At 39.5% G+C, this 27603-nt stretch overlaps 2 protein-coding genes across 3 annotated transcripts in view; one reads left to right on the forward strand and one right to left on the reverse strand.

Moving 5' to 3' along the window:
- LOC140937808 (TNF receptor-associated factor 2-like) overlaps positions 1-16354 on the reverse strand; it is an 18241-nt gene extending 1887 nt beyond the window's left edge. Inside the window, exons 1-10 of one of the 2 annotated variants that reach the window (XM_073387381.1) lie at positions 16249-16354; positions 10181-10267; positions 7784-7866; positions 6390-6665; positions 3577-3637; positions 3089-3193; positions 2710-2874; positions 2335-2412; positions 2013-2102; positions 1-1633 (exon numbers count right to left, since the gene is read on the reverse strand). The exon at positions 1-1633 is cut by the window's left edge and continues 1887 nt beyond it. In XM_073387381.1, coding sequence (XP_073243482.1) covers positions 572-1633; positions 2013-2102; positions 2335-2412; positions 2710-2874; positions 3089-3193; positions 3577-3637; positions 6390-6535 — 1707 coding nt within the window. In that variant the 5' untranslated portion in view covers positions 6536-6665; positions 7784-7866; positions 10181-10267; positions 16249-16354 and the 3' untranslated portion in view covers positions 1-571. Of the gene's footprint in view, positions 1634-2012; positions 2103-2334; positions 2413-2709; positions 2875-3088; positions 3194-3576; positions 3638-6389; positions 6666-7783; positions 7867-10180; positions 10430-16248 lie in introns of those variants that run through there. The other variant, XM_073387380.1, reaches the window with a different exon arrangement.
- The window catches only part of LOC140936502 (uncharacterized), a 470324-nt gene that overhangs the window by 109179 nt on the left and 333542 nt on the right, over positions 1-27603 (forward strand). The gene's annotated exons all lie outside the window — the stretch shown is intronic.

The raw sequence follows: 27603 nt of genomic DNA on the forward strand, positions 1-27603 counted from the left end.
TTCCGTGAGGATCAGTTTTCTTTTCTTTTATTTGGCATGGTATTCGACATTTTGATTGATCCGGGTCTATCCTCAATCGTTTCTTGCTGTGGTTGTGCCTTCAATAGTGTTTTAGCAAATCTTCGCGCATCACATGAGGAATTCTTACTTGTGTCTTCCGTTCCACTGTCGTTTTGTTTTGTTTGTTTCTTGTGCTGTTGTTTTGTCAAGTTAGTTACGACGTTTTGCAATTATTTTGTTTACTCTCTAATATCGATAACCTCGGACGTGCAAGCAGTTTCATGCCTCCAACATGATACTGGAGGAGGTGGCTGCAACTCACATCAACCGCACACCTCCTAATTCTATCAGCGAGTCAAGTGCTATGTCTTGGAAATATGATGCCTAATTGTGTGTAATATTGTGAGAATCACGGTGTAATTTGGCAATCCTCGGTAAATAGAGACTCTGCGTACTTACCTACCAACTATGGCAGCTAATGTTACCGATAATTGGTAAAAAAGATGTATGTATGACAAAGCGATAATTGAATTTAGACAAACACCCAAGAGTTATCGTTAATATCAACACTCTACAAATCAGATGTATCCACGATTATTTTCAAGAACATTGTATCGTCTCGCACATAAGCGTGATTATTTAGTTCTGTTAGAGGGCAAAACATTGGACATCCACTTGCAATGTTTGTTTCTCTCCGTGGTCTTTGAAACGATGAGCTACTTGGATCAGGCCTGAACGCATCGATCACGTGCTCAACGTTATCCTGGTCCATTAACATAAATGTAACCTTCTGTCTAAATGGCCAGCGGAGTAGAGCGTCATATTGACCTCGCATGACCACAAAGAACACTGAGATGTGTGTTCCTCGGCCCATGCCATCACCGTTTAAATAAATACGTGCACACATCTTGTATCCATAACGACCAGTGAAGAAGCAAGGACTGTAAAAGGATATTTGCTGTCCACTAACGGCTTCGTTTCGTCTTCGGGCGAATTCAGTTATCTTCCAGAGCAGCTGGCCGTCATAGCTCGAGAACTCTTGTTGCCTAACGTACTCCTCTAAGTCAGCAAGGGTGACATTTCGTAAAGCAAGTGTATGCTCAATGGATTCAATCCGTCTGTCAATCCTCCTCGTACTCTCTTGGACGCTTTCTGCTTGTCTTTTAACCATTCCAACTTCTCTACTTGTCTCCACTATAGTGCGATTACTTTCAACTAACAGCACTTCGTGGTCAGCGGTTTTGTTCTCGAGGTTAGTAATTCGTCTTAATATATCCATATTTGTTAAACTGCCCTCAGCATCAGATGGTCTTGTAGCGGATGCTGCAGCTGCTCCTGATGTGTTCCCGGTAGCCATTTTTCTTTCTAATGAGGTTATCCTTTCGCTGTGTTCTCGCAATTTTTCTTGCAAATTCCTCGATGTTTCTGAGTTGTTTTGCATCCGATTAAGAAGATCTTGTATGACACTATCGTAGTTTGTAAACATGTGAGGACTTCTCGACATTACCCGGGGATCACGTCTAACAATAGCTTCTAAGTCTTTGCTGATACCAAGAGCAAACTGAAGAACAAGAACACTGTGGCGAACTATTTCTTGTGTCAAATGTTCCCTCTTTTCCCTTTGGTTGAGAATCTGATAAAATTTAAAATGGGATTAACAAAGGAGGTCAAAGAATGTCGCTTTATATATGTGCCGATAACATAACGACGAAAAGCACATACCGTCAAACCTCTCCACGGCGGCCACCTTGGGGACAGAAGAAAGTGGCCGTTGTGGAGAGGTGGCCGTTATGGGGAGGTAGGGGTGTAGAAGAAAAATATTTATTGAGCTAATATAAGTTCATGCTCTCTGTACCCCATAATAGTAATCCAGTCATACATAATATAGAGATAAAATTCACAAAAAACCTTGTACAATGTTTTGAATCAAAATGTTGAGGTCCAAAACAAGCAGGGTTCGAAAGCCCAAGATTCCGGATTCTTTAAGCAAAACACAAAACTAAATCACTAACCTCTTTCTTGGAACATCCAACCTGTGAGAATGGACACGGACCCTGCACTCCCTCACAGTCTCCCACGATGGGATTTTGATGATCTGCCAGCTAAAATTAAGGGAATTGTTTGTGAGTAATGAGCTGATTATAACGTATTTTGCGCAAACTGTTTGGGGAACGAAAGGTCCAAATTGCAGAAACTACTTTCCATTATCTTACAACCAAACAAAGATTACGCATGGTGCCTAACATCGTAAAATTTCGGTTGCCTGATGTCAAGGTGTTCAAATTTCTCTTGAGTATGGAGGCAATTTAATGATTTAGATTGAAACAATCTCACCTTTCCCCGAGGAATCCCCTCTTTGTTGCATTTGTCACATACAACTGGATAAGCTGGACAATCGTTCTCTTGATGTTGCTGCGGTTAATAACAACGCATAGTTAATACCATCTGAAAAGAGGAGCCAGAACTTCTGTCAAGCCTTTTTGCCCATTTTTTTTCACATGCTTCTGTCATTTTATTTATCCTCATAGCTTACATGGTGAGAGTATTGTCATTTTTAATCAAAATGGAAAGGAGTTTACCGAATGCCGAAGCGAAATATTCAGACTGTTATTAAGACTAAAGAGCAGACGCGCTTTGCAATAAAAAGGGCAACTGTACTAACATTCTCAATGCTACCGTATCAAGCTGTATTAGAAAAACTGTACGTACCGTCATCCTGATGAAGACTATCTTGGCATGACAGAGCGGACAATCCAAAAGTCTGTACAAGCATTCATTTTCCAAATGTTCTGGAAGATCAGCTTTTTTCACCAAGACGCCACACTCAGGGTGTACACATGGGAGTTTAAGGAATTCGCAACCGTTCGTATGGTCCTAGCAAGATAAGTAGATCAATTGATTGTGATTTCAATGATGTTGAATTTTAATTTGTTGGTCTCAAGACTGATATGGTCACCCGGATCGTTCAAAAACTAACTGACCAAGAAAATTAATTCATGATAAGTTCTGACCAGTTAGTGGTACCAAGTAACAAACGCATGCACATTTTACATTTTCTAGTTGAGTAGACATGCACAGAACTCCATACCTCTAAATTTCTGACCTCTCCTTTCCACTTGCATCCATCCTCCATGAATGTGCAGAAAACTATGAGAGCGAAAACTTCACGACGCATAAAGTTGTCTGGAAAGATCTGCTTACAGCAAAGAAAAATGGGGGCTAACGAGTGCCTTCAATGTCATTTAGAATTGCTAGGTCTTAACCGGTAATATATCGCCTTACTTTCCCTGCATCCCTCGACATATATCTAACTGCTTAACCTCCTGAGCCCCTTCAAAAAACCTGGCTTTAATAGTTTAGGGCGCACGCAATCCAAAGAAAGCCTTTGCGGACGGAGTTTATCCTTACTTAAAGCATTTTTGCTATCAAGTAACCTCACTTTTGCCGTGATATTGTAAAGCTACCCACTGTATTTTTTGCCTCAATTCACACTTATAACTTAAAAAATTAAAAACAAGAGGAAACAAACAAACAACAACAACCAAATGCAAATAAAAACGAAAAAAAAAGACATACCTCGTTCTTCTGAAGATGCTTCTGGTCCACGACGCAAACCATTATTTCTAATAATTGATCCCTAAATATAGGAGAGTATATGTGTTACAAATTTTATTTGACGAATTCCAGATAATATTTAACTTACTGAATCTACATTACCAAATGTTGGTTATCAACCCTAAGTCTAGTATTAGAGGACTCATTTGTTTCATACAACGAAAATTCACCAATGGACGCCTTGTGTAGATAAAGCAAAGTTAAAGTTGAATACCTCTGAATTCAAAGAATCAGTAGAGATGAGAAATGTCGCGAAGTCTGAATAATTGTGGAAGGTTCCCTCGGCATGAAACTTTTTTCAGGTTCAGAAAACTTACCTTTCCAAATAAAAACTAGGTATACCTATCGATAGAGTGCCAACGAGCAAATCATGCGTATTTTGCTTAGGAATAAAATTCCTTTTTTTCCCCATTTGACCGTTTCTTGGTCCCTTCCTGTTGCAAGGATTATTTTCTTGAAAGGGTGTTATGCATGTAACACTTTATGAGGTTCCGGAGGAGAGTCAGTTCTCAGATTCACTCTGTTGGCTTTACAAACCTGCTATGTAAAAGTGTGAAGTGTCTTGATCATGAAAGAATAAAATCAGCTTTGCAGAGGGAGCGAGACCGGGAATATTATTAAGTCCAGCTACAAATCTACTGTCGATTCGGTTTCACATTGTGGATATATATTTGCACAGTTTAATCATTTAAACCTCCTTCCAAATTTCCCGAGGTTTTTTGTTATCCGATTGAAACTTAGAATGATTCGCTGGGCCATCTGAAATGTTTCCTAGGACATGCAATGGACGGCACGTCGGTATTTTAGTTCATTTTTTTTATACTGAACTCGGCCAGGTTTCGAAAAAAATGGCGTTGTTTTCTTTTCCTTTGTCGTTCGCTTTAGGCTTGTAATTCGTTTTTGTTCTCATTTTTTCTGTTTGCTGGTTAGATTTTTTCCCCAACACCAGATTTTCCAAGAGAAGCGACTGTGTTCTTCGTGTAAAGCTTTCCTTATCTCCTCGTGTAATCTGATCCTTTTTAGTGGTAAGATTATCGCTTGTTGCACATCGAACACTTTTGCTGTTTGACTTCTCTTCGTTAAAACTTAAAATTATGGCCCTTAAAATTAATAGAATATATCAAGTGCTCATGTTTCTTGACTGCAGTGGCCAGGTTTGACGAATAAATTTAGGTAAATAGACACAGGAAGTCGCGACGGCGGGAAGTGTCTGAAATTTTGTATTTTAAAAAGCTACCACATTCAACTTGAGCCCGTGCGCCAGGTACTACCTTTTGATTGGTTCACAACTGACCACTTGGTCTCAGGGGAATCTACATTACGTCAGGTTACGGGTTATACTTTTTTCAGCTCGATCGAGAATTTGCCTATTGCAACCCAGTCTTGCGCGGCTCTATTCTGCTGCCGCCTCGCCATCCGAGCGTCTTCTCTCGGATGGCTCGTTGGCAATAACGATGATTACAGGCAGCCCAAACTCAGTATGAGTGTCTAATCATATCACGTTGCCTATTCCTTCAAATGGCCTAGATTATAAAGGATTTGTATGGGAATTTTGACTTGAAATAACTTCAACTTCACAAGGTTTGTTTACATAATCCAAAGGATGCGCTTATGTTTCAAGCGTTTTTGTGATGTGCAAATCAGTTAAGAAATGATATTAAATGCACATGTGCATCAGCTAACTGTGTCCCTTTAAGTCCTTTAAAATCCTTGCTCTGGGCGCCCATCTGTGTACCAGGATTTGAATACGCCCTAGGATTGGCCTGTTGAAAAAAGGCCATTGTAAATTTGCCAATCAGGTTGAAAGGAAATTTGAAACGCACTTCCAGTAATTCGTTGAGTCCGTTGGGGGCCAAGAACAAGGATGTCGGCGCTGACGTTACTAACCGAGGTTACATTCCCCGCAAGGGAGGGTACTCCAGAGAATTCTTGGTGGGGGTGTGCCACCCGGTCCTCCAAATCCTGACACTATTTCAGACCAAAAACGGTCTTTTTTCACACCCGTTTTCAAACCTGACCTCTAAAATCCACACCCATTCTCAGACCTGGTCTTTATAAAATTATGGCATCATTATACAGCAACAAAAAGGATTTCTTAAAATCCATTTCGAATTCACTTATTTCTCTTTCTTTCTTACTTATTTGGATTTGAAGCAATAAATACGTTCGTCGACACTCCCGAAGTTCCCTTAAATCCATACCAGTCCAAAATCAGCAAAGTCTGTACCCGTTTTCAGACCAAAACAGCGCAAAAACCCTGCCCGATGGGGCGGCACAAACCCATATGGCTTAAAAGGGGGAGCACCCTTCCCCCCCGGGATTAGTTACATTACGTCTGCATCACAGGCTACTCGGTAGGCTACCTAATATCACTAAATAAATGGAGATCACCATCAGGTTACTTCTAAATGATGGAAGCATCCAAAACTAATATAAGTGATGTCCCAGCTGTGATATTTTTAATAAAGTATTAGTAGTCCAGCAGGAATTTGATAGGTAAAGATGGGATTTTGAAACACTTCTGTGAATGATTTACACTTCACCTACATGTCAAGCTACCTAAGATTCCACAGGGTAATCAACTTTAATTGTACTGACTGAACCAAATTGATAGACATCTAAAGTCTATTATTATTATTATTATTATTATTATTATTATTATTATTATTATTATTATTATTATTATTATTATTATTCACATTTAATTTGATTCACTTAGTTACTTTGTTCTGTCTTCCAGTTTTATCATATTTTCGAAGCTGTTATAAACTTACTGGATGAGGTTTCTCAGACAGGACTGACAATAGAAATGTCCACAGCTTGTTTGCATGGCCTCTCTCAGTAGTAGGCCACAGTATGAACAAAAGTACTTCGCATCAATCTTCGCCTTGTCAGGATTTGCCAAAAGATATCCTGGCATGGTAGTCAGTCAATGGAGTACCCTTACCAAAAGATCATAAAACTTTGCCCAGAGAAATAATTCACAACTGCACAAGTCTTCTCCTCTGGCCCTTCTAACAGGCCCACTGGATTCACTTTTGATAAGCTAACTAAAAAGGAAAAGCAAAGTTTAACAGATATCATATTTATTGAAACAAGAAATTGCGAACTATCCTCAAATATCTTTAGACTCATTTATCACAGGGCTGTCACTGGCATAACAACATACCCGCATTGATCATTGTTTCATCAAGTGTGCAAGGACGCAGGAAGGGGACTGATAAGTGACATGAAGTGGAGAGGCTAAGGAGACTTTCTTATTAAAAAGTCGGATCAATTTAGGTTTCTGGGAAACTGCCCACCTACCCCTCCCGTAAATCAACATCTTTCTCTAAACGAGAAGTGTCGACGTTTTCTTAGGGGAGGGATAGGTGGGCAGTTTCCCAGAAACCTAAATTGATCCAAAAAGTCTTTATTTTCTCAGAAAAAGCTAGCCTCCCGAATCTCTTAACGCGTGAAGAAAACAGCAAGAAAACTATAGCTATTGACTTACAAGTAACATTAATGACGAAACCTTTGATAACATAATAAGGAAAAGTGACAATGAATGACTAAAAAGAAAGCTTTCAATTTGCATATTGCAACTATTGGTTTAGGAAGAGTGTTCCCATTGAGTAGCTTCCTTTATCTTGAGATGAAAAATAGTGGTAGAATGACCCAGAATATCGAAAGAATTAAGTAAAACTAGACCTTTGCATTTTACGTCTTGCAGGTGTTTGTGTGAGGCCCCATCACTTTTTCCCATTGAATTCAAAAAACACTTACAAGACTCTGAAAAATGTCAAAGTTAAATTATTTCGATATCCTGGATCATGCTGTCACTCCTTTTGAACTCAAGATAAAGGAAGCTTTTCTAGCTTTTCTTTTATTCCCCCAAGCCTTGTAGCCAAGTATGCATTTTGATCTGATATATGGAAATTAGTAAATTGCGCTGTCAAAAACACGTTTTTAAGCATAAAAAATGTCGTTTTTCTTGACATTAATTTAAAAACTTTTTTGCAATAAGGTGTACAACAGCATGTCAAGGTAATTATCGTTTTAAAATGAAATAAAATAAATATAGTTTATGTATTTGTCAATGCAACTACCATCGAACTTCTTACAGCTAGATCGTTCCAAATGAAAAGCAATTTTAAAAAAATGATTGCATCAGCAGAAATGTTAATACCTTAGAGTTTTACTTCTGAGTTCACGTCTTTAAATGATCGGTTATGACGATACCAGCAATGCAACGGTTATTGTAGGCTAGACCTGTAAAAGGAGACAAGACATGCGTAAGTGTAAGACATGTGTAAATGAGCCTTCAGTAGGTGGGTTCGGCTAACTGAATAAAACGAAAGGCGCGTAAGGACGCAGACCATTTCCTATGATGTCCATTTCACATGTGGACTTGTAATGTAAATGGTTTAGATCTAGAGTACAGTGCTTAGCAAGTGACAACTGATATCGCGACTATGGTATTCTACAGACGGTCACTGGGAATTTTTCTATCCATTGTAAATAATAATATATAGATTTAGCCAGGGCTAAAAGGGAAGCTCTGGTTAATAATACGTGTAAACAAAAAAAAATTAAATCGTGTAATGCTAAACGGGGACGCCAATGAAAATGGCTTCAAGACTAATAGATCTAATTAGCAAAAAAAAAAAAAAAGCAAACAAGTTACACGTGCAGCACACTTTTTCTTCTAATTAGCAAAAAACAAGCTTTTTGGTCTTTCCTTTGCCGTTGTTTAGCACGACTACAACGCTGTTTTATACGACTAAAGCCCTGTACGAACGGACGCAACATTGTTGGATGTTACATGTTGCGTTCCTTTGCACACCCAGTTGCATGTTGTTGGATGTTGTTGCGTGTTGTTGCGCAAAGTTTGAAACCGGTCAAACTTTTCTGCCAACTACTCCCAACATTTCTTTTGTTCCGTGATCGCCGAAGCGTAGCGCAACATTGTTGGACCCGTTTGCACAGCTCTTCATACATTGTTGGGGCCACGCACGCTCATAACGCATGGATTACAAAGGCTTATGGGTTGTATTCTTCCCACGATGCACTGCAGGTCCCAAACTTGTTGGGAGTTGTTGCATCCTTTTGCACACCACTGCCAACACACATGCAACAACTCCCAACATTGTTGGCGCAACAATGTTGGGAGTTGTTGCGCCCGTTTGCTCGCGGCCTAAAACGTCAAACTACCTAGTTACACATTATTTTCATGGCGGAATTGTCGTATGTGCTTACCCAATATTTTGATCCTGTGTTCATGTTCACTTTTATTTTTCACCGCCGCTCATTTTCACCTTTCTGGCCGCTAGCATTTCTCATTTTCTCACCGCCGCTTTGAATTTCCACGTTTTTCTTGCGCGAAATTCGTCTCCTTTGTTTTCAATAACTCGCTCTAGCTCTTTCTCTGTTATCCACGTTAGTGTAAACATAAAAAATAACGCCGAAAAAGACACGACTTTGTTGTTTTTTCTTTCTAAAAGTCCGGGCGGACATGTGATTTCCTTCCAAATAAAACCTTGAGTTGCCCTACCTGTTGAATGAGTTATTTTACATTGGTATGCCTGTGGTGCGGGCGGTCGTCGGTCGCTTGGTGTACGGTCACCTGTTTACCAAATTCTCTCGGATGGGTAGATTACCACATTTCCTTAACTATGGGGATCCGCCCACGCGCGGCGCTTCGCGCCGCTTGTGGAGCTCCGCTATGAATGCTTACTTTAGTTCTGAACGTCTTATTTTCGTTTTAAAGCGCATGCGTTCCAAAATAATATATAGAAAATTACACCTGATAGCAAGTTCACACGGCTCATTATTGGGCATGCATTATTGGCTCAAAGAATCAGGACTTTATTTTTCATTCCAGCCGCAATTGGCAAAGACAGCTTCAAACGATGATTAAGAATTTAACCTTGGCAGTAGTATAGGGCGCACCGAATTAACCCCTTTTTTTTGGGGGGGGGGAAATCTCATTATCTTGCGGGGAAAACATCGATGATGTCACAGCCTTTTGTCTTAATAATGTCAATAATAAGAAAATGCGGAGGAATCTCATTAAGATAAGGTTGTTTGCTATTTTTTGTCATTGGACTTACCGGTTGGACAGGTTTTCTAGTTCAAGGTCTTGTTTTTTTATTAGTTGACTGAAAACAAAAGTATTCATTGGTTGCTTCACCTTGTCGACCCTTATTGATAAGATTAAGACAAAAAGTTGTGACGTCAACGACCTTAATGTCTTCTCCCGCAAGATAACGAGATTCCCCGCAAAAAAGGGGTTAATTCGGTGAGCCCTATACTTCCTTTGACTAAAAGTACTTTATGCCAGGGTAAAACGTCGAACTTTGCAAAGGAATAACCTAATTTTAATGAGCAAAATCTGTACTTCTAGCTCATTGGAATTAGATTCGTCTCTTGTAAAGTTTGTAGTTCAAGTCTGGCCTTATGCTCATTCACAAAAGTAGGAAATAAACAAAGAATGTCACATAAAGCTATCGTGAAGTAGGGAGAGACAACTAATAAAACTTCAGTCTGGTGGCCGCAAACATTCATGTTCATAAACATAGCTTACCTAGGCCCTCATTTGCAAGCCATAGTCGTTGTCGTTGTGTTACGGAATTTGTTGAGACCAGGTGTCGGGCAATCGATCGATCGCGTACTGCTAGGGAAGAACGCAGAAATGAAGGTGAATATATATGATCTTTCTTCATGTTTGAACTGATGGAAAAAAAAGAGTTAACACGTGAAAGGTCATCACAACTGCGACTTAAACTGGCAGTTGCGACAAGAAATCCTTAAAAAAAGTCCTGCTTGAACAGTTTTCTTTTCGCAAATCCTTAAATTATAAGTTGCTGACACAACTGAGATGATCTTTCACCTGTTAATAATTTAACCAAGGCCGGTGGACGCCTTGTCCAGTGGTCGCGAACAAAGAGTCTAATACGTGCAGGTGTTTGTGTTTTTCTGTGGGTTTTTGTTTTGTTTTTAGTGTTGTTCTTTACCTCGCGGATTGGCCTTACATCCACGCGCCCGCTGAAAATTGTCACTGAATCTGAAATTTCGGAGTGTTAAGACTTTAAAAAACGCCATCATTTCCAAGTAAGAGTATGAGTAAATTGCCAGTAACACAAGCCATAAGTACGGGTGGACTGTCGCAGGTAAAACAGCCAGGCTTCCTCTGGCGAGTAGAACGAGAACGCACTCAACGCGGTGCCTTTTCTAAAAGGTTTGCCTAACCGTTTCCTTACTCCCTATAACTGCAGGTAGAAACAAGAATGTGCTAAAAGACATCAAAGAAATTAATGAAATTTCTTTGAAGGCTCCACCCTGGAATTTTAACTCACCGATCGGCCCATGAATTATGGAAAATCGTTTGGATCAGTGAACACTGAATTTTAAAGAAAATCCGAACAGCAATATGGTAATATGGATCCTTCTTACTAAAATAAATAATCCCTGATTCTTGATGAAAAGAGCCTGCAATCATACATAACACTAAAATCCAGCAAGAGGTACTCGACGCCATCTCTGAGGGGTGCCGTTGAGGGGCTGATTTCATAGGTTATGAGCTTGCCCCCTTTTCAATTTCTGAGAAATCTGTAAGGATCCAGGCCTTAACCTATTTATCCTGCGGACACAGACGTATTTCCGGTCGTCGCCTTTCTCCACGCGGGTGGAGAGAAGCGACGACCGGACATTCGGCTGTGTTAGCAGGCTATAATCTTGTCGAGTAGGATGCATCCATTTGCAACATACGCTTACAGCCGTACAGCAATATAATTAGATGTATATCAAAATCTGTACAACGTTTATTTCATCCCCCCACCCCCCCCCCCCCCCCACCCACGAAAATAGAAAAATGTGTAAACTAGGATTTAAACGACCTCTGCATAAAATTGTGTTTTTTCTTCAACATCTACCAAAATCCACCAATGTTGGACAAGCCTTGCAAAGGGCAATCCAGGAATAATCAGTAATTTTACCGATTGCATAACAAGTTTAACTTAGCTAGGTGTTGCTTTTGCACACTTCGTACTCACCACTTTAACTCTAAAGCTGAAGTAACTATACCACGAGACGATCAAATAAATATCTGATGTGTCAAGTTGTCAAGCGATGCAGCAGATTAAGTATGGCAAATTCCGCAGTGACTTAGAGAAAACTAAGGAAAAAAGCCATTGTAAAAAGCTACGCGGTCGTTACCAGTTTTAGCGTCCCTCGACTCCAATTTTAGACGTTCAACGGTATTTTATGTTAACTAGGACTTAAGACCCATACCGATTAACATGCCGGATCTAAAGTGTCGAAAAGTCGCAAACAGCCCGAGAAGAATTCACACCAACATCACGCCAAAAACATATTGAGATGTTTTGCCAGTGTTGAGTGCAAACGAATTCAAAACTATATATATATGTATAAAAGATATAGTAAACAATGTCATGCCTGTGTCATGTGCCAATAGACAGCTAAAGTGATCAGTCGCCCCATGTAAAGGCATCCGAATTTCGGAGTCAGGAAAATGTTTTGTGGAATCATGAATTCTGGGCTTTGGAATCCGGAATCCAGGTTTCACTGACAAATCCGGAATCCAATACCTGGAAACTGGGATCAAGAATCCAAGAATGTCTTGCATTGGCTTCCCCAAGATTGTCTTGCATTCCTCTTATAAAGGGCGAGATCAGAGTGATCTGCCAGTACTCATAAATACCAACCGAGATACATTTAGAAGCGTTGGATTTTTACATTATATAACATTTTATTAACAGAAAAGAAAATCTCTCAGGGGTTCAAGAATGGCATGCCCCGAGTTCGAAGTCTCATTAAGCTGGTAACTCTAATGCAACTCTATCGTTTGTCGTTGTCTTCTTGTTTTAGTTGTTTGCCTGTTTTGTTCCTTCTACTTCACCTTGTTCTTCTCCTTTTAGCGTCGTCCGGTCAACTCAAATTTTCGGCATTTTCAAAAAACAGTAAAACGCAGTTATAGTTTGATCTCAGACGTATGCGACTCGAAGGGACGTCTAAAATTTAGGCTAGCAGTTAAACATAAGTATGTTCCACGTTAATTAATCAATTCTTTCTCTTTATAAAAATTGAGAATTGTTACTACAGCAATTCGTAGCATGGTTCCGGCGGCGTATCCTTTTTGGAGTGTTGTGTGCATGTTGTTTTCACTTTTTGTTTCAAATCGACCACCACATTTCCGCCAACACATGTCCTGTTATTGTTTCCAGGCTCCAGACATCTTTTTTTTTCTTTTATCCCACCGAGCGACCCAAAACGAAAAAAATTAGAGATGACCTCAGCTAAGCCTAAAATGTTTCATCAATAGGCCTTTATCAAAATACCATAATACTTTTTGTTGTCCCTCCAAAATTTTGCGTAAGTCCCCATTTTTCCTCAGGGATAGTAGAACGAGCGAAACGCGAGCCAATAGGCGAATCTTTGCTGGCGTCATCAGGATACAACTTAACTCATGGAAGCCATGGCCGTACATATGAACTAAATGCAAAAGTTGAAAGAGGTGATTAAGCTGAGAGAATTTGTACAATTTTCAGCTCTTTGTAAGCAATATTGAAGGAAATATCAGCCATCAAAAACTTCGAAATTGCTGTGTGGCAAAAACGTTAACGAGCCACACATTCTCTGTAAAATTTCGAGTATTAGAAGAGAATTTCTCCGAAATCATTCTGTGTATTGGGCTCAAATTTTCAGAGAAAACTGAAACTGTCCTTTCAACATTCAGAGTTTTTATTTCATTAGCGTCAGCAGAAATTGATAGGCATATGTTAATGAGGCAAAAACTGTAAACAAAGATTCGCCTATAGGGAGCTTTAGATCGAGGACGCGAAGAATCTGCGACGCGGCCGGAAGTAACTTTTCACAGAGAAGGCTTCCTGCGCATGCTCAACCCTACAAACTTGACGCGTCGTGAAGCGTACAGAGCACGAGTCAAAGAGATTTGGCGTGAGTATTTCATTGTTTTAAACAAAATGGATACGTATGTACCTCCTCATCCTAGAATTTGAAACCCCGATTCATATACAAACTTTCCGGCGAACATTTACGCTACCAGCTTGCGAAATTGACATTTTTTTGACTTGATATGCAGTTTGCTGAGGTTGGCGAAGAGAAGCGAAGATGGATCAGATATGTCTTCTTCTTCTACAAAATTCTTTGAGGCAAGTTGTGCCTCCTAGCTTAAGTTCTGCATTATTTTCAGTATTTTACCGTTGTCTTTGCCAAACGTACCCCTGAACTGGCTGAGAACTAACAGAATATGATTTCTTTTTTCCATGGAAGCATATATTTAAAATTATAATCTAAGCTGAAATTTAACTCCGCCTTGAAGTTGTTGTTGTTTTTATCTTTCATATATTAGTCCCATTATGTTTTGAACAAAAGAAAACGACCTTATCCTGTACAAAGACGTTGCTAGTGTAAACCGCTACACGACAACGCCGGGGAAGAAGCACGTAGGAAAATATTGCCTCACACTCGATCGGTTTGTGTCTACGTGGGAATTCTTGTTAACAGGCACAAGAAAAAGTCGAGAAACGAGGAAAAAGCTTCATGGATAACACCACATGAGCCCTCCAAATTATACAACGCTTTAGATACGATGGTAGCTTTAGAAGAATCAAGTGAAGATGCAGGTTTTTTCAAAGGGGAAATCTGCTTTACATTCGGCCGGATTTTTGTTCACCGACTAGTGAGGAATTCGTTGATATGCTGCATGTTTTCTTCGTACAAAAAAAATCTTGATAATTTATTTGTTCTTTTGAGCATGTTAAAAGCATATTTAATTTTGGGCTTCATTGAACGATCTCATCTTTTTTTTTTGTCAAAATAAAAATATTGAACTGGCGCGTCGAGCAAACAACGCGTCGCAAAACTAAAGCTTATTTTTCCCGCGCTTAGAACGCCGTTCTCATTCCAGACTTTTGCTCGGTCACCGCGTTCTTAAAGCCGTCACGTTAATGACAGTCCGCGAGCAAGCTCTAATGGAAGCTCTGGGGCGTTCACCCGCTGGGCAGAGCCCTCCCCAGAGAACATTCTGAATGAACATGCAATCTGTCACAGCGGTGTTACTTTATAAGCCAGGCACAACGTACGATGTCATTTACAGTAGTGACGACCATGTTTAATTTTATGAGCTCTCGCCATTCGGTAGGGATTTAAAAAACGAAAACAAATTTTCAAACCTACGTAACCGTGGATGCAAGCGAAAACTCCATTTTATTAATGGTAAGGTTGTTACGGTATACCTTTTAGTTGTTATACATGATTTGGTTTATTAGAACGGAAAAGCAAAACTTGCAATTCTAAACTGAGCTGCGTGATATCTACTTATATTTTTACGACTTGTGCATGAGTCCTCTCGAAATCTCAGTCTGAGTTAAATCACAATGTAAGGGCTAAACGGGGGCGATGTGGAAGGTACATCCGTTTGCTCTCGAGATTAGCCGCGAATCAGACGAAACAGTACATCATGACCAGTCATGGCCACGACGACTGACTGTAAGGCTTTGTCCAAGACACATACACGATGTAAGTAGATGTATTAACATAGCAAAACGTTTTTGTCCACATGTGATGAATGAATAAGGCCGTGAACGAGTAAAGGTCGTTCTTTCTACTTGTGCGGAAAAATAATCAGTAATTAGTTTGCAAAACAGTTTTCCATGCTTAGGCCTAAACCAGCCAGGCCGAGAGAAGGTGTGACAAGTGCGTGACATCTTGTGGCTCGGGAAACGCATTATCCCTTTCGGTGGTACACACTGTACACATGAACTGGTAGAGATCTCCTGAGAGGAAGTCGTAAGATTCTGGCAAATAAGTTACTTTGTCAATCGAAATTGTCATAACGGACACTTAACTCGGCCCCTCTGGTATCCGTACAAGAGGCATTAACGAAAAAATTCCAAATATCATGCATAAACAGTCGGGAAATGTTGTCACGCATGATGTATTGTTTATCCAGAAGCTGCGATCATGGATATCTTGTTCAAACAATTCTCCATTGACAGTTACATTTTACTCGATCTCGAGTACCCTAATATCCTTTAATGCTGCCTTAAGCTAACCACGAGTTAAGAACTCTCACGTTTTTCAAGAAAAGAGGGACAAAGTAGCTAAGGAGGACCTTGGAATCTATTCAATACTTAAGCAATTATTAGCTGCTTAGGAATTCGCTTCGCTTGCACATTATTATAGGTCCATTAACTGATCTCAACTGCCTTCTAGCTACCGTAAATTTTAGATGGTCTTGAAATATAAATAAAATGTAAGCGCGAGGAATCCTCGTGTAAGTGGCTTTTGTTTCATATCGGGGAATTTCAACAACCTTAGTTTGAAAAATGAACATTTATTCCAAGTTACTTTATACACTGTACACATTAGATAGTGACTGTTATGCAAGGACAAACAGAGACTTATTATCTTTAACAAGCCAAGTGAATCTCAGGGTCCGGGCTGTTCATGCTCCAAACTTTACAGAATTGCAGCTGAAGTGACCCAATCATAGTATTCTACACCGTGTGGCATTTGGGGAATACCCAAATGCCACAACGGAAGCTGTGTTTTGCTGACTAGCGTGAATTCGTGTATTGTCATTACGAAATTAAACCCTCGGCTACAAACCTTAAGTTCCCGCTAACATAAACGTATGTCGTAGCCTGATTGTCCATTCGGACCGTTCACCAGCTGCCACGTCAAATGCCTTGTTCAAACAGACGTCGTCAGTTCTATTTTCGGAGCTGCCTAGCAGAAACGAGTAAAATACTGAAGCTCCTGTACTGAAGTAATGTGTTCTTTGAAGCACCTCGATAAGCAGCAGGCTTGGTCGAAAGGTAAAGTGGCAAATCCAGGGGAGAGGGGAAGAATCTAGCAGTAATCGAATTAATGAATGAGAATGGCTCTATTAAATGCCTTAGGTCAGACTGGATTGGGCTGGTTCTGGTTTTAACGAATGAAACGAGCAAGGTGTAAAATGGCCTTGGAAAGAAAATAGTTATTCTTTCTAATCCGTTCAGTTTTACTGGCAACATCTATATACTTGATTATTCGAAGAGCCTTCGAAAGATATTTGATATTCATCTTCACTCAGAAGAGTACCACTCCGACTGGTAGAGTAGTCAAATCGAGCTCAAACGTCTCACTGTATGCATCGTTTTATAACAAAAATAAAGCTGAATAGAGCCGCAAAACCAAGTTTCTAGAGTAAAGTCGCTTCAACAACAATATATGTCAACATTTATCAGCATGGCAGACTCTAAATGCTCTCTAAAGAATTTTCTTTTGTATTAATTCCGGCGATGAGTTTTCATGTGCGTTTTTTGCCAGTAGCTCAGTTGAAACTCCTTGAATTTGTAGGAGATCTTTTTCTTTGCATTGCAGTTTCAATTTGTTCTTTTCGGTTTTTCAACTTGCAGTCGGTTTTACGTGTAAACCGAATGACCATCATACTAAGCCTCACGATTGTTTGTCATTTTATCACTGTTTTCCAAACAAGTCTGGAGATATAACCTTGAAGCGCCAACGAAAACCCGAAGAAAACGAATTAAACCAGTTTGACAAGTTTTCAGTTCTTATAAGTTGCTTCAGTCGCGTGAACGGAGTCATGTTAGTATGTCACGCATCAGGCAGGTGTGCACATTTAGTGAGTTCTGTTTTATACCCCTCAAGTCGAATAATAAATCCCTTTTTGGAAGGTTTACTTTCGTACCGAAAGCAACAAACGTTCATTGATGGAGTTCAATCTGATTTCTGTAATATAACATGTGGTATTCCACAGGGGTCTATTTTAGGCCCTCTCTTATTCTCTATTTATATAAATGATCTCCCTTCATGTAATTTGTTTTCAAAACCCAGAATGTATGCAGATGATACTACCCTTACCACATCTGCAGAAGACCCATGTGTCCTTGAACATAAAATGAATTATGATATGAGTTTAATCCAGTCATGGCTGTCAGCAAACAAATTAACTTTAAATGTTAAGAAGACTAAATACATGCTTATAGGGAGCCAATTTAAGTTATCCCAAATAAACAGTGACTTCACAGTCAAAGTCAATAATACACCCTTAGAAAGAGTAATTAAACATAAATCCCTTGGAGTTCAAATTGATGAATCTTTGAACTGGCGCCCACACATTCATACCATTTCAAAGAAAATATCCGCTGGTATTACTATCTTAAGGCGTATAAGTCATTTTATACCATTTGATACTAGAGTGAACATGTACAATGCACTGGTAATGCCATATTTTAATTACTGTGGTGCCGTTTGGGGTAATATCAATAAGGGACTAGCAGACAAACTTCAAAAGCTGCAGAATAGGGCTGCTAGAATTCTCACCTTTTCTAACTATGACGTTCGCTCAAGTGTTTTGTTGGATGAGCTTCGCTGGGAAAGGCTAGAATATGCAAGACTTAAACAGTTGGCTGTGACAATGTATAAAATCCATAATAATCTTTCCCCATCGTATCTGAGGAGGATCTTTACCAAAACCTCAAATGTACATTCACACAATCTTAGAAATTCTGAGTTAAATTATTATGTTCCCAGACCCAAAACTGAGTCTGCAAAAAGGAGCCTACACTACAGAGGATCTGTTCTGTGGAACAAGATTCCCTCAGAGATTAGAAAACTGCCCAGTTTAAATGTTTTTAAAACTTCAATTCATGGGAAAGATTTTTCTAATGCACCATGACCCATTTTAACTCTTATTATCCATAATGTAAGTTTTTGTATTTTTAACATTATAGTCAATAGTTCCTTAGTCTTTTAGTCTTAGTATTTTAGTCTAGTTTTAAACACGATTCCTAGGAAGACCATGTAAAATGATACGATTTCGTGTGTAAATAAAGATTGATGATGATGATGATGATGTATCGTGGTATATCTTTACTCGTCCCTTATATTTTGACCCCGGGGGGGGGGGCGAGGGGGGTACTCCTGGGACTTCTCGGTGGGCCTGTGCCGCCCCGCCGGTTCTCCAAACCCTGACCCTATTTCACACCAAAAATGTCAGTTTTCACAGCCATTTTCAGACCTGGCCACTAAAATCCATATCCACTCTCAGATCATTCCTTTAAGAAATTAATATCATCATTGCTTAGATCAAAACATTCTTAACATCCATTTCGAATTCGCATACCGCAAAATTCTGAAAATAAGCCCCTCCACGTAAAAGCCCCTCCAAATATAAGCCCCAGGGCCTTTGAAAAATATATGCCCCGGGGCTTATTTTCGGAATTTTAAGGTATTTCGCATTCTTTTTTACTCAGTTGAAATTGAAACAATTCAGTTCGTTCACTCCCTTAGTTCCAATTAGTTCAATTAGTTCCCTTGAAAATCATACTCGATTCAAGACCAAAATGAGCAAAATTTATACCCGTTTTCATACCAAAAACCGCGCAAAAACCCTACCCTTTGGGGCGGCATATACCTTTATGTCTTATATAGGGGAGTACCCCCCTCCCCTGGATTTTGACTCGCCCTACAGGCTAGCCTAAATACAGCGTGACTCGTGAAAATATTTTACGATACTACACACTAACCAAACCCGTTTCGATAAAATAAAAAAAGTATAGGAGTTGATTTGATGTAGCCGGGAAAGAAGGAGTTGTCGATTCTAGCATTAAAGGGAGAAGTCCCTAACACTTTTTGTAACCCAACGATCGGTGCCATAATCATATTAGTGTAAGTTTCTTTGACGCTTCGTTTAAAGTTGTGTATGTCATCCACAAGCATATTTTTTAGTTGCTTTGTAATTTGATTTAATTCTCGTATTTGCGCATGTTATGGAATTAGCGGCGAAGTTCATTCTCAGTCTTAGTCTGTTCCTAATAGTCAAAAAAATTATGGAAATCTTTTCATGATATAAACTCACCTGACAAGAACGTAAAGCAGTCCAAAATAACTGAATTAAAATGCCATGTGGCATACTCGCTCGGTGTTAAAAGAGACGCTTAAAGGGACTGTGACACGCTTCTGCGCATGTGCGGCAACTTGATTTCTCTCCGGCTGAAAGTTTTTCAAGATTGGCGTTTGGTGGAGAAATCCTCTTCCATCGACCCTGAGACGCCCGAGAGAGCCATAATATCAGTATTCAAGAGCTATTTGGTCCATTTGGGAAGTTTTAAACGCCATATTTTGTACTTTTGTGCAAGTATTGTCGAGAAAATTCGAAGTCATTGAGGAGAACCGTACGAAGCCAAGTTCGTTGTTGTCAGTGTTCCTACAAACGGATCAAATGTGGCCTTTAATGTGGTCATCTGGCTTTCATTTCTGTCTATCAAGGTTCTCCAGTCAACTATCTACCTTTGACAGATATTTTTCAAACGATAAATATGTAAAGAGGAGTTAAAAGGGTCTCCTCGATACAGCCGTGGACTACTAATGGGACGCAGCGGCGAGTGAAGCTGATCTGCGACATGACTTCCGATTGTCTGCAGCAATTTAATTTATCGAGTGCCTGGAATCAGAAGGAGAAAACTCAGCAATCTTTTGCTGTACACGAAGTCGTGTGAGGTTTGAGGAGACAAACCATCGAACATGAAACGTTTTAACAGGCATTCGATTTTATATGACTCCGATCCGTAGTTGTACAGTAGAAAGTACTGACAACAGGCCGCGCGATCTTTACTGATGTAGTTCATTGGGAATGTTCCTTGTATTTTTTCTGTATGAGCGTAGATGTTTAAGAATTGATCTTTTAAAAATAAATTGTTCCCTGAATGTTCCGTTGAACATCCGGTTTCTTTATGTGTTGAATCGATAACGTTTGTTTTGCGGAACACGCAACGCAACGACTCGGAAGGAATTTTGTTATTTGCTGATAAGCAGTTGAAATTTATGCCATAGTTATGGGCTCCAGTTTATTCCTTTTTTTGCGTTGTTGTTTTAGAATAATCTTTATACTTATACGTTATGTGGCTACTATTGCAATGAAAGCGTTTTATGATGAAGCACTAGGAATTGCTTTCAAACGATGCTACGATTTTCAACCGGTATCAATCGACTGAGCTAGCCGACCGCATGGCATGGCATATTTTATTATGGCCGGCATTTAGCTGGAATTTTAAGCAAAACGTTTGCCTCATCCTATACTGTGTGTTTTGATCACCGGTCTGGAGCTATTTGCAGGTATTTCTAAGTTAATATAGGGTAAACAGAGAGATCAGTAAGGTTTGTTTACAAATTATTTTTGTTTCCGGATCGGAGACTGGTTTTCTAGCGTGGGTACGAAAAAATACACCTAGGTAAATGTTTGTGTCAAAGCAGGACAGGGTTGTTAATCTTATTCCTATCATCTGCAACATTCATCTCAGGAATACCGGAGAATAAATATGAATTATGGGGATATATATAAAATCGAACATAAACGTCCGGAAGACTCCCACTTCGCGAACAATGAATCTTAAATTATGTAAATTTCCTCGGTGCAACTTATTCGCGTCCGATTGGTTCAGAGACAATCAGCTACTGTCACAGCTCACACATGCGCACAATCGTGACACAGTCCCTTTAACACTTTAAATACATGTCCCGCCTCAAAGGCAATCCAATGGAGTCTTGAAATCTGGATTCCAATCAATAGCCGTGGAACTTGGATTCTGGATTCCAATCGTTAGTAGTATTCCGGATTTCTTGAGCTGTACGTGACTCCAGATTCCAAAAGTCAAGGATTCCGGATTCCACGAGCAAAACTTTCCCAGATTCCATAATTTGGATCCCGTCACATAGCGCGACATGTGCAAGAAAATATTTATCCTTTTCTTATTGGCTAAGTTCCCTGGCTAATATTAAAGCAGAGATGCCTGTCGATATGTCAATACAATAGGCCCTTTGCAGCTAGCCACTCACGTGGTACAAAACAGCCTAGCTGGAGAGCAGAATTCGCACTGGGACAAGACAAACAAAGAAAATTACCATTTAAATTATGTATGTCTTTTGTTTGTCTAATGTCACTGTCTTGTCCCAGTGTGGCCTTTGCTCTTCAGCGTGGCGGTTTTGTACAGCGCGAATGGCTAGCTGCAAAGGGCCTATTGGCGTTAATCATTAGATATTAACCAAAAAAGGGAAGTAAGCGACGGTGGATCAGTTGTTTCGGGAAGTGCTTAGCTAGATAAAATAGCGAAAGACGAAATAGCTAAACTACTTAGTGCCTGAATAACGTAACTGATCAGAGCAACCGTAGTCAAAAACACCACTCAACCGAAGACAACTTTTATGTTTTATGTATAACACAATTATTTCATTCAGTTTTCATCTGATATGACGGATTCAATGCATACTGGTATCTTGAATAGTGTTATCCCGTTTCCCGTGTGCAAAATTCTTACCAAACATTGAACCTCATCCATTGCTAGCTATTGCTGACTATTACAATGCCCCGAATACAACACAACTAATTGAAATGTGTCCAGAGAGCGTTTGTTTCAACGATTTTTTTCTTAATTATTAAACTAACGAGTCACTTTAAAATAACATATGCCGGCAAAACCCATACTCTCGGCTTAAATAAAATGTTTTGATCCAAAGAAAAAGAGAATCGGCTACGATCGATAACAATGCTGAATTAATAACAGTGCCATGGGCCCTGTCACTGATTCTTTTAAAGTAGAAATAGTCGGAATAATAGCAAACATAAAGTTTGCTTTTTGTTTTCATCCGTCTGAAGCCTTTTGAATTGTAATAGCAAAGGTCGACGCATGAAGAAATATTAATAGGGACCTTAAGATCCGAGGACGGCGACGGCAGAGAAAGCGTCGCTGAAAAAGTGAATTCGCCTTCTTTCAATCTTCATCGCGATTACTCCAAGTCACTAACTTTGTCAAATGTACGCGAACCCTCCTAAAGTCGAATTCCTAAGAACCATATCCAAGTTCAGAAGGAGAGAGGAAATTTCGTCGTCGCTTGTGTACTTCCTCTGTACATCGTGAAATTAGGCATTTTCACGTCGTAGTCGTGCAGTGACGGCAAAGAAATGTACAAAAAAGCGTGATGCACGTGCAAAATTGTTGTTTTGCTAATTAAATCTATTGTTTTTGTGGCGTTCCCGGTTGCCGTCGCCGTCGTCGGATCTTAAGCTCCCTGACCAGGTGTCTTAACAAAAGAAAAGGAAAACCAGACGGTGGCGCCAATTGTTCATGGTTATGGTTGGCTTCATTTCATTCTTAATCAACCACTGAATATCTACTACAGTAACCTATATTTTAGACGATAACTTCGAGTCGTTTTTACTCCCTCAGTAACGTCTGAATCAATCGGTCGTTTCAGATGCCTTCCAGGGACGTCACTACTCCTTTCCTTTAATTCATACAAAGTAAAAGACGATTTTTAATTGGCAAACAAAGAAATATCGTCTGCAAATGTCTACATCATAGAGAATTGCTTTCCTATTTTTGATCGTAATTCATGTTTAAATTTAAACTGTCAAATGCATGCAGTACTCCGTTGTAATCCAATAATCAAACTCGATCGCAATCACGCAATGAAATAAGTCTGAAACGGAACACTTCAAAACACATCAATTTGCTTTAATTGAAAAGAAGCTATATGGTCCTTAACAAAGAAAACAAGAAAGAAAAAGATTCAGATGTTGCTGAGGAAGTAAAAACGACTTGAAGTAATTGTCTGAAATTCAGGCTACTGAATATCCATTACCGCCAAAACACAATAGATCTACTTGAGGACACGTGCTTTTCACAGCGTGGCGCATTTATACACCTATTTCAATTAACGTTGCTTCAGAGAAGAATGTCGCATGATCCATGTTTCATAGCCGGCGGTGCATTATTGTAACATGTCTAGTAAATTATGTGCCTGCAACGAGCCTAAAAACCTAGAGAGCAAACGCTGCTGATGCTTCTATGCAGTGTCAGCAGAACGTTAAGACAATGTATTTTAAAACACTGAATCCTAGGCTTTTAATTTAAGACAGTAATTTGAGGTTATAGGTTTTTCTCTGTGGTAATATGCAAATGCTGCAAATTTTCAACGAGTTGGCTTGGCTGGTGCACGTGGGAATTTTGGATGGAGTTAAAAAAAAAAGAAATTCAAGGCGTTTGTTGAACAACAATAAGTAACTTACCATTACGTGTGTATCTATTTTTGAGGTAATTCTTTTTTTAAAACTGAATAAAAAAAAAAGAATAACGTTGATTTGCGTTATTGAAATAACCAGCATTTTGGCCCATGCAAAAACGCAGCTTAATCAGGCGGTAAAACCCTATTCATTTAATGTTGTTAAAGGAAGAGGCTTCTAATTTTTTACTATATGTGATTTTCAAAAAATGAAATTTTCCAGCTCGCTCATGCTTAGGAATATTAGCGGCCATTTGACTTGAAAGCTCTCTTGAACGCCTTTTCACAAATGGTCTCCATTATTTCAATGAACGTGAACAAGACTAAACTTCCCGCCACAAAAGGGTTCACCATAGTGCACTGCGGGCTATGAAACATGATTCACGGGAGCAACCTTCATTGAAATAGGTGTATACCTTGCTCAAAGCCAAGTTATCATGTTGAGAAAGTTAGAAAGACGAGGACATAATAATATCTTGTTGTTTTGCGCGCAGCAGTATCTCTTACTCAGCCTCGTCCCCAGGGCGCTTTACCCTGGCTTTGGAGGTGAGGCGGTGTCCCCGCGTTTTGGGCATCCCCATTCCCAAATCCCTAGCGTTTTCGGCATCCCCTTCTCATATTACTGCAGCGTTTTGGGCATCCCCCGGTACCCTCCCTGGATGCCCAAATCCCTAGTGTTTTGGTCATCCCTCCAAAAAAATTATGGATTTCGCGGAAAAATCGAAAACGTTTTAGGGATTCCGCTAAATATAGAAAACTTTTCCAGTATCTTAAAAAGAGGGTTTATCCGGAAGGCTTTACAAAACAAGACAAAACGACTTTGCGAAAATTTACCAAACAGTTCTAGTATGACTCAAAATTAGAGTCCTTGTTCTACGTGGCCAAGGACAAGGATGGCACAGCGCTTCGACGACTTGTTATCAGGCGTAGTCAATCGATAGAAATCAATATCGGAAATCAATCGATACACTCGATATCAATTGATATCAATCGCCGATTCCTACCGATTGATATCGGTAATCGATAACAATCGAACTCACAGAAAAAAATTATCGATTTTTATCGATTGGCAAAATTCGATAACAAAAGAGTATTCATTTCAAACATATTACTGAAGACTGGCGTTGCTATCTAGTAAACGAATGTACGAGAAAGGCGCTACTTTGGCCGCAACTTCTTCTTCTTCCTGTATTATGAACTGCGCTGAAGCCGAAGATCGATAAAAAAAAAAACCAAACGTTCCTGTTATTGTTTTTGTTCCTATAGTATTTTTTTGATAATTGTAAACCTATTGCATGCTATGATGATTAAATGACTCAATAAAACCATACAGACAACATTGTGTCGATGATTAACTTGTAAAACGACAACAATCTTTTCCGATAACAATCGATAATAATCGATAACATTCGATAAATCAATCGTTATCGATTTCTATCGGAAATCGACATCAATCGAACTCACAACTGTATTTCTATATCGATTTCTATTGATTGGTATCGGAAATCGATATCAATCTTCGATTGTTATCGATTATCGGTTTATCGATTGACTACGCCTGGTTGTTATCACCGAGGAAGAGTAAGCGAGGGTCTTCGAAGAGTGCTACCCTGCTCTACCCTCTGGACACGCCGTCCGCGATAATACTCTTAGGAAAATCAAAGAGCGTTTTTACTGGCCTGACTACTACAAGGACACGATGGAAATGGTTGGTTACAAATTTTATTTATTGCCAATGCACCCTCTTGATGGTGGTTTTTAAAGTGCCTGCGTTGATAATCGAAAAACATACGCTAAATTTCTTCTGTTTTTAGTGTTCTTTGAAAGGGTGCCAGGAGTCCTTCTTTTAGCTCTCGTTTGTTATTATTTTAAGTGAAGCCAAAGATCAGAAGTTATATTTCTGAAGGGTCAAGATGACAGATTTTTTGTCAGTTAACCCAAGGATCCATTTATGTCACGCCGGCTGTCACGCCCGCTACATCAGAAATACTTTCTTGTGTGCGCCAAGCACAACATCTCTTCACTTTCGGCAGTTCTGGCAATAGGAAATTAAATAAGGGACGGACCGCCAAGCGGCTGTGGAGGCAGGATATTTTCAGTGCATGAATTTTTCGGGGGGGGGGAACATGACTTTTCCTTTTTAGCTCTCACTTCTTGCAGAATTTTATTTTAGACTATGCCTTTCCCTAGCACTTCAGGATGTTTTGGGGGGAATTGTCACCCCACCTCCGGTTATTTCTGATGGTCCGTCCCGTAGGTGCAAGAGGCCTCTGTAATTGTGTGACACCCTTTCGTGTGTCAAATAGCGCTGCGGGGTTAAGTTGTACAGGCCTCAAATATATTCAACACTGCAAAACGCAGTTTTATTCATTTTTGTCTTTTGATTGCTTTGTTTAGTATTCTTGTTTTTGGCTGTTTATTTAGTTCTACTGAATAAAATTGAAGCTTTGCAAACAATGAAGTGTTGTACAGCGAAGCGATGTTGTAAATTTCAGTTTCGTCATGTTTTCAGCCAACGTTTACTGCCTATGCGTTTTTTTTTTCTGCGCAATAAACTCGGCGAAAAGTGTCAGACGATATAATTCTAACATGCATCTTTACTATTTAGCCGTAAATTCGTAATTGACATTCCCGACTTTTCCCCAGTCTGAAATAATGTAGGCAAAGTCGAAGCGATCAGCGTTTTGGGCATCCCCAACTGGGGATGCCCAAAACGCTTGGGATATGGAAATGGGGATGCCCATATCACTGTGACAGCGTGGCGCCCCACCCCCAAAGCCAGGGGAAAGCGCCATGGGGACGTGGTTGATGTCTTACTCTACAAACCACGAAAGAAAAAACAGACTGAAACAAAAAGCGCCAGCTAGTTAAGGACTGATCAAAGTATCTTGGCAAGAGCTTACCTCTATACACTTATCCTTAACACTCAGGTCCAGCCATTGGGTATTCGGGTATACCGGGTATTCGGAGTCTTTTATATTCAGGTATACGGATTTTTGGCATCACGCAGTGCGGATATAAAGTATCTCTTTTTCCTGTCTTTTTTTTTCTTTTCTTTTTTTTTTCGTTTCCTTTTTTTTTTTCGGTATGTCGGTATTCAGACAAGAGTAAAACACTGTATCTGTGTGATAATTGTCAGTAACCTGACCAAAAAGAATTGTTCTCTTCTTACACAATTTCTTACAATTTGCGTGGTATACACTCTCTTAGTATTCCCAGAGTTCAATCGACCAAATATGGTTTACATTCCTTTCACTACTTTGCCAGTAAATATTGAAATTTGCTCCCAGGTACTTAGAACTGCTGAGTCATTACATGTTGTTAAATCAAAAATTAAGAGCATTTGTTTTGATAATAAATGCTGCTCCTTTTGTAATTAGTTTCAATTATCACTAGTTACTGTAGTCACAATGTATATAATATTTTTCTTCTCTACGTTATCTTAAATTTATACATATTACATGTAATCAAATGGTGACGAGTGAAGTTAGGGAATAGTGTCACGCACGTTTTGTCCAAATCCTTATAATTTCCCGAGCCTTTAGGCGAGGGGAATTATTAGGATTTGGAAAAAACGCAAGTGAAATTATTCCCTAATTTCACGAGTATACCATTTGATTACCTATTAATATCATGGGTGACGAATTGCGTCAGCTATCTTTGATTTTTGACATGTTTATCCTGGATCGTATCGATCGAGAACTCCTGCACTCTCTCGAACGTTTAGAGCTTAAATTTGGCTTAAGTTCAGAGTTTTTAGATAAAATACCTTTTAGAATCCTTCTTGATGTGCTCTTTCGTGTGTTTTCTAAAGCGTCTTTTTCTGCCCTGACATCGTCATTCATGACATTTTAAAACTTCGTCGCCATCTTGACATTGAGACGTACGGAAGGGTTGCCA

Source organism: Porites lutea, chromosome 5, assembly GCF_958299795.1.
Source record: "Porites lutea chromosome 5, jaPorLute2.1, whole genome shotgun sequence".
In the NCBI taxonomy this organism is placed as follows: Eukaryota; Metazoa; Cnidaria; class Anthozoa; order Scleractinia; family Poritidae; genus Porites; species Porites lutea.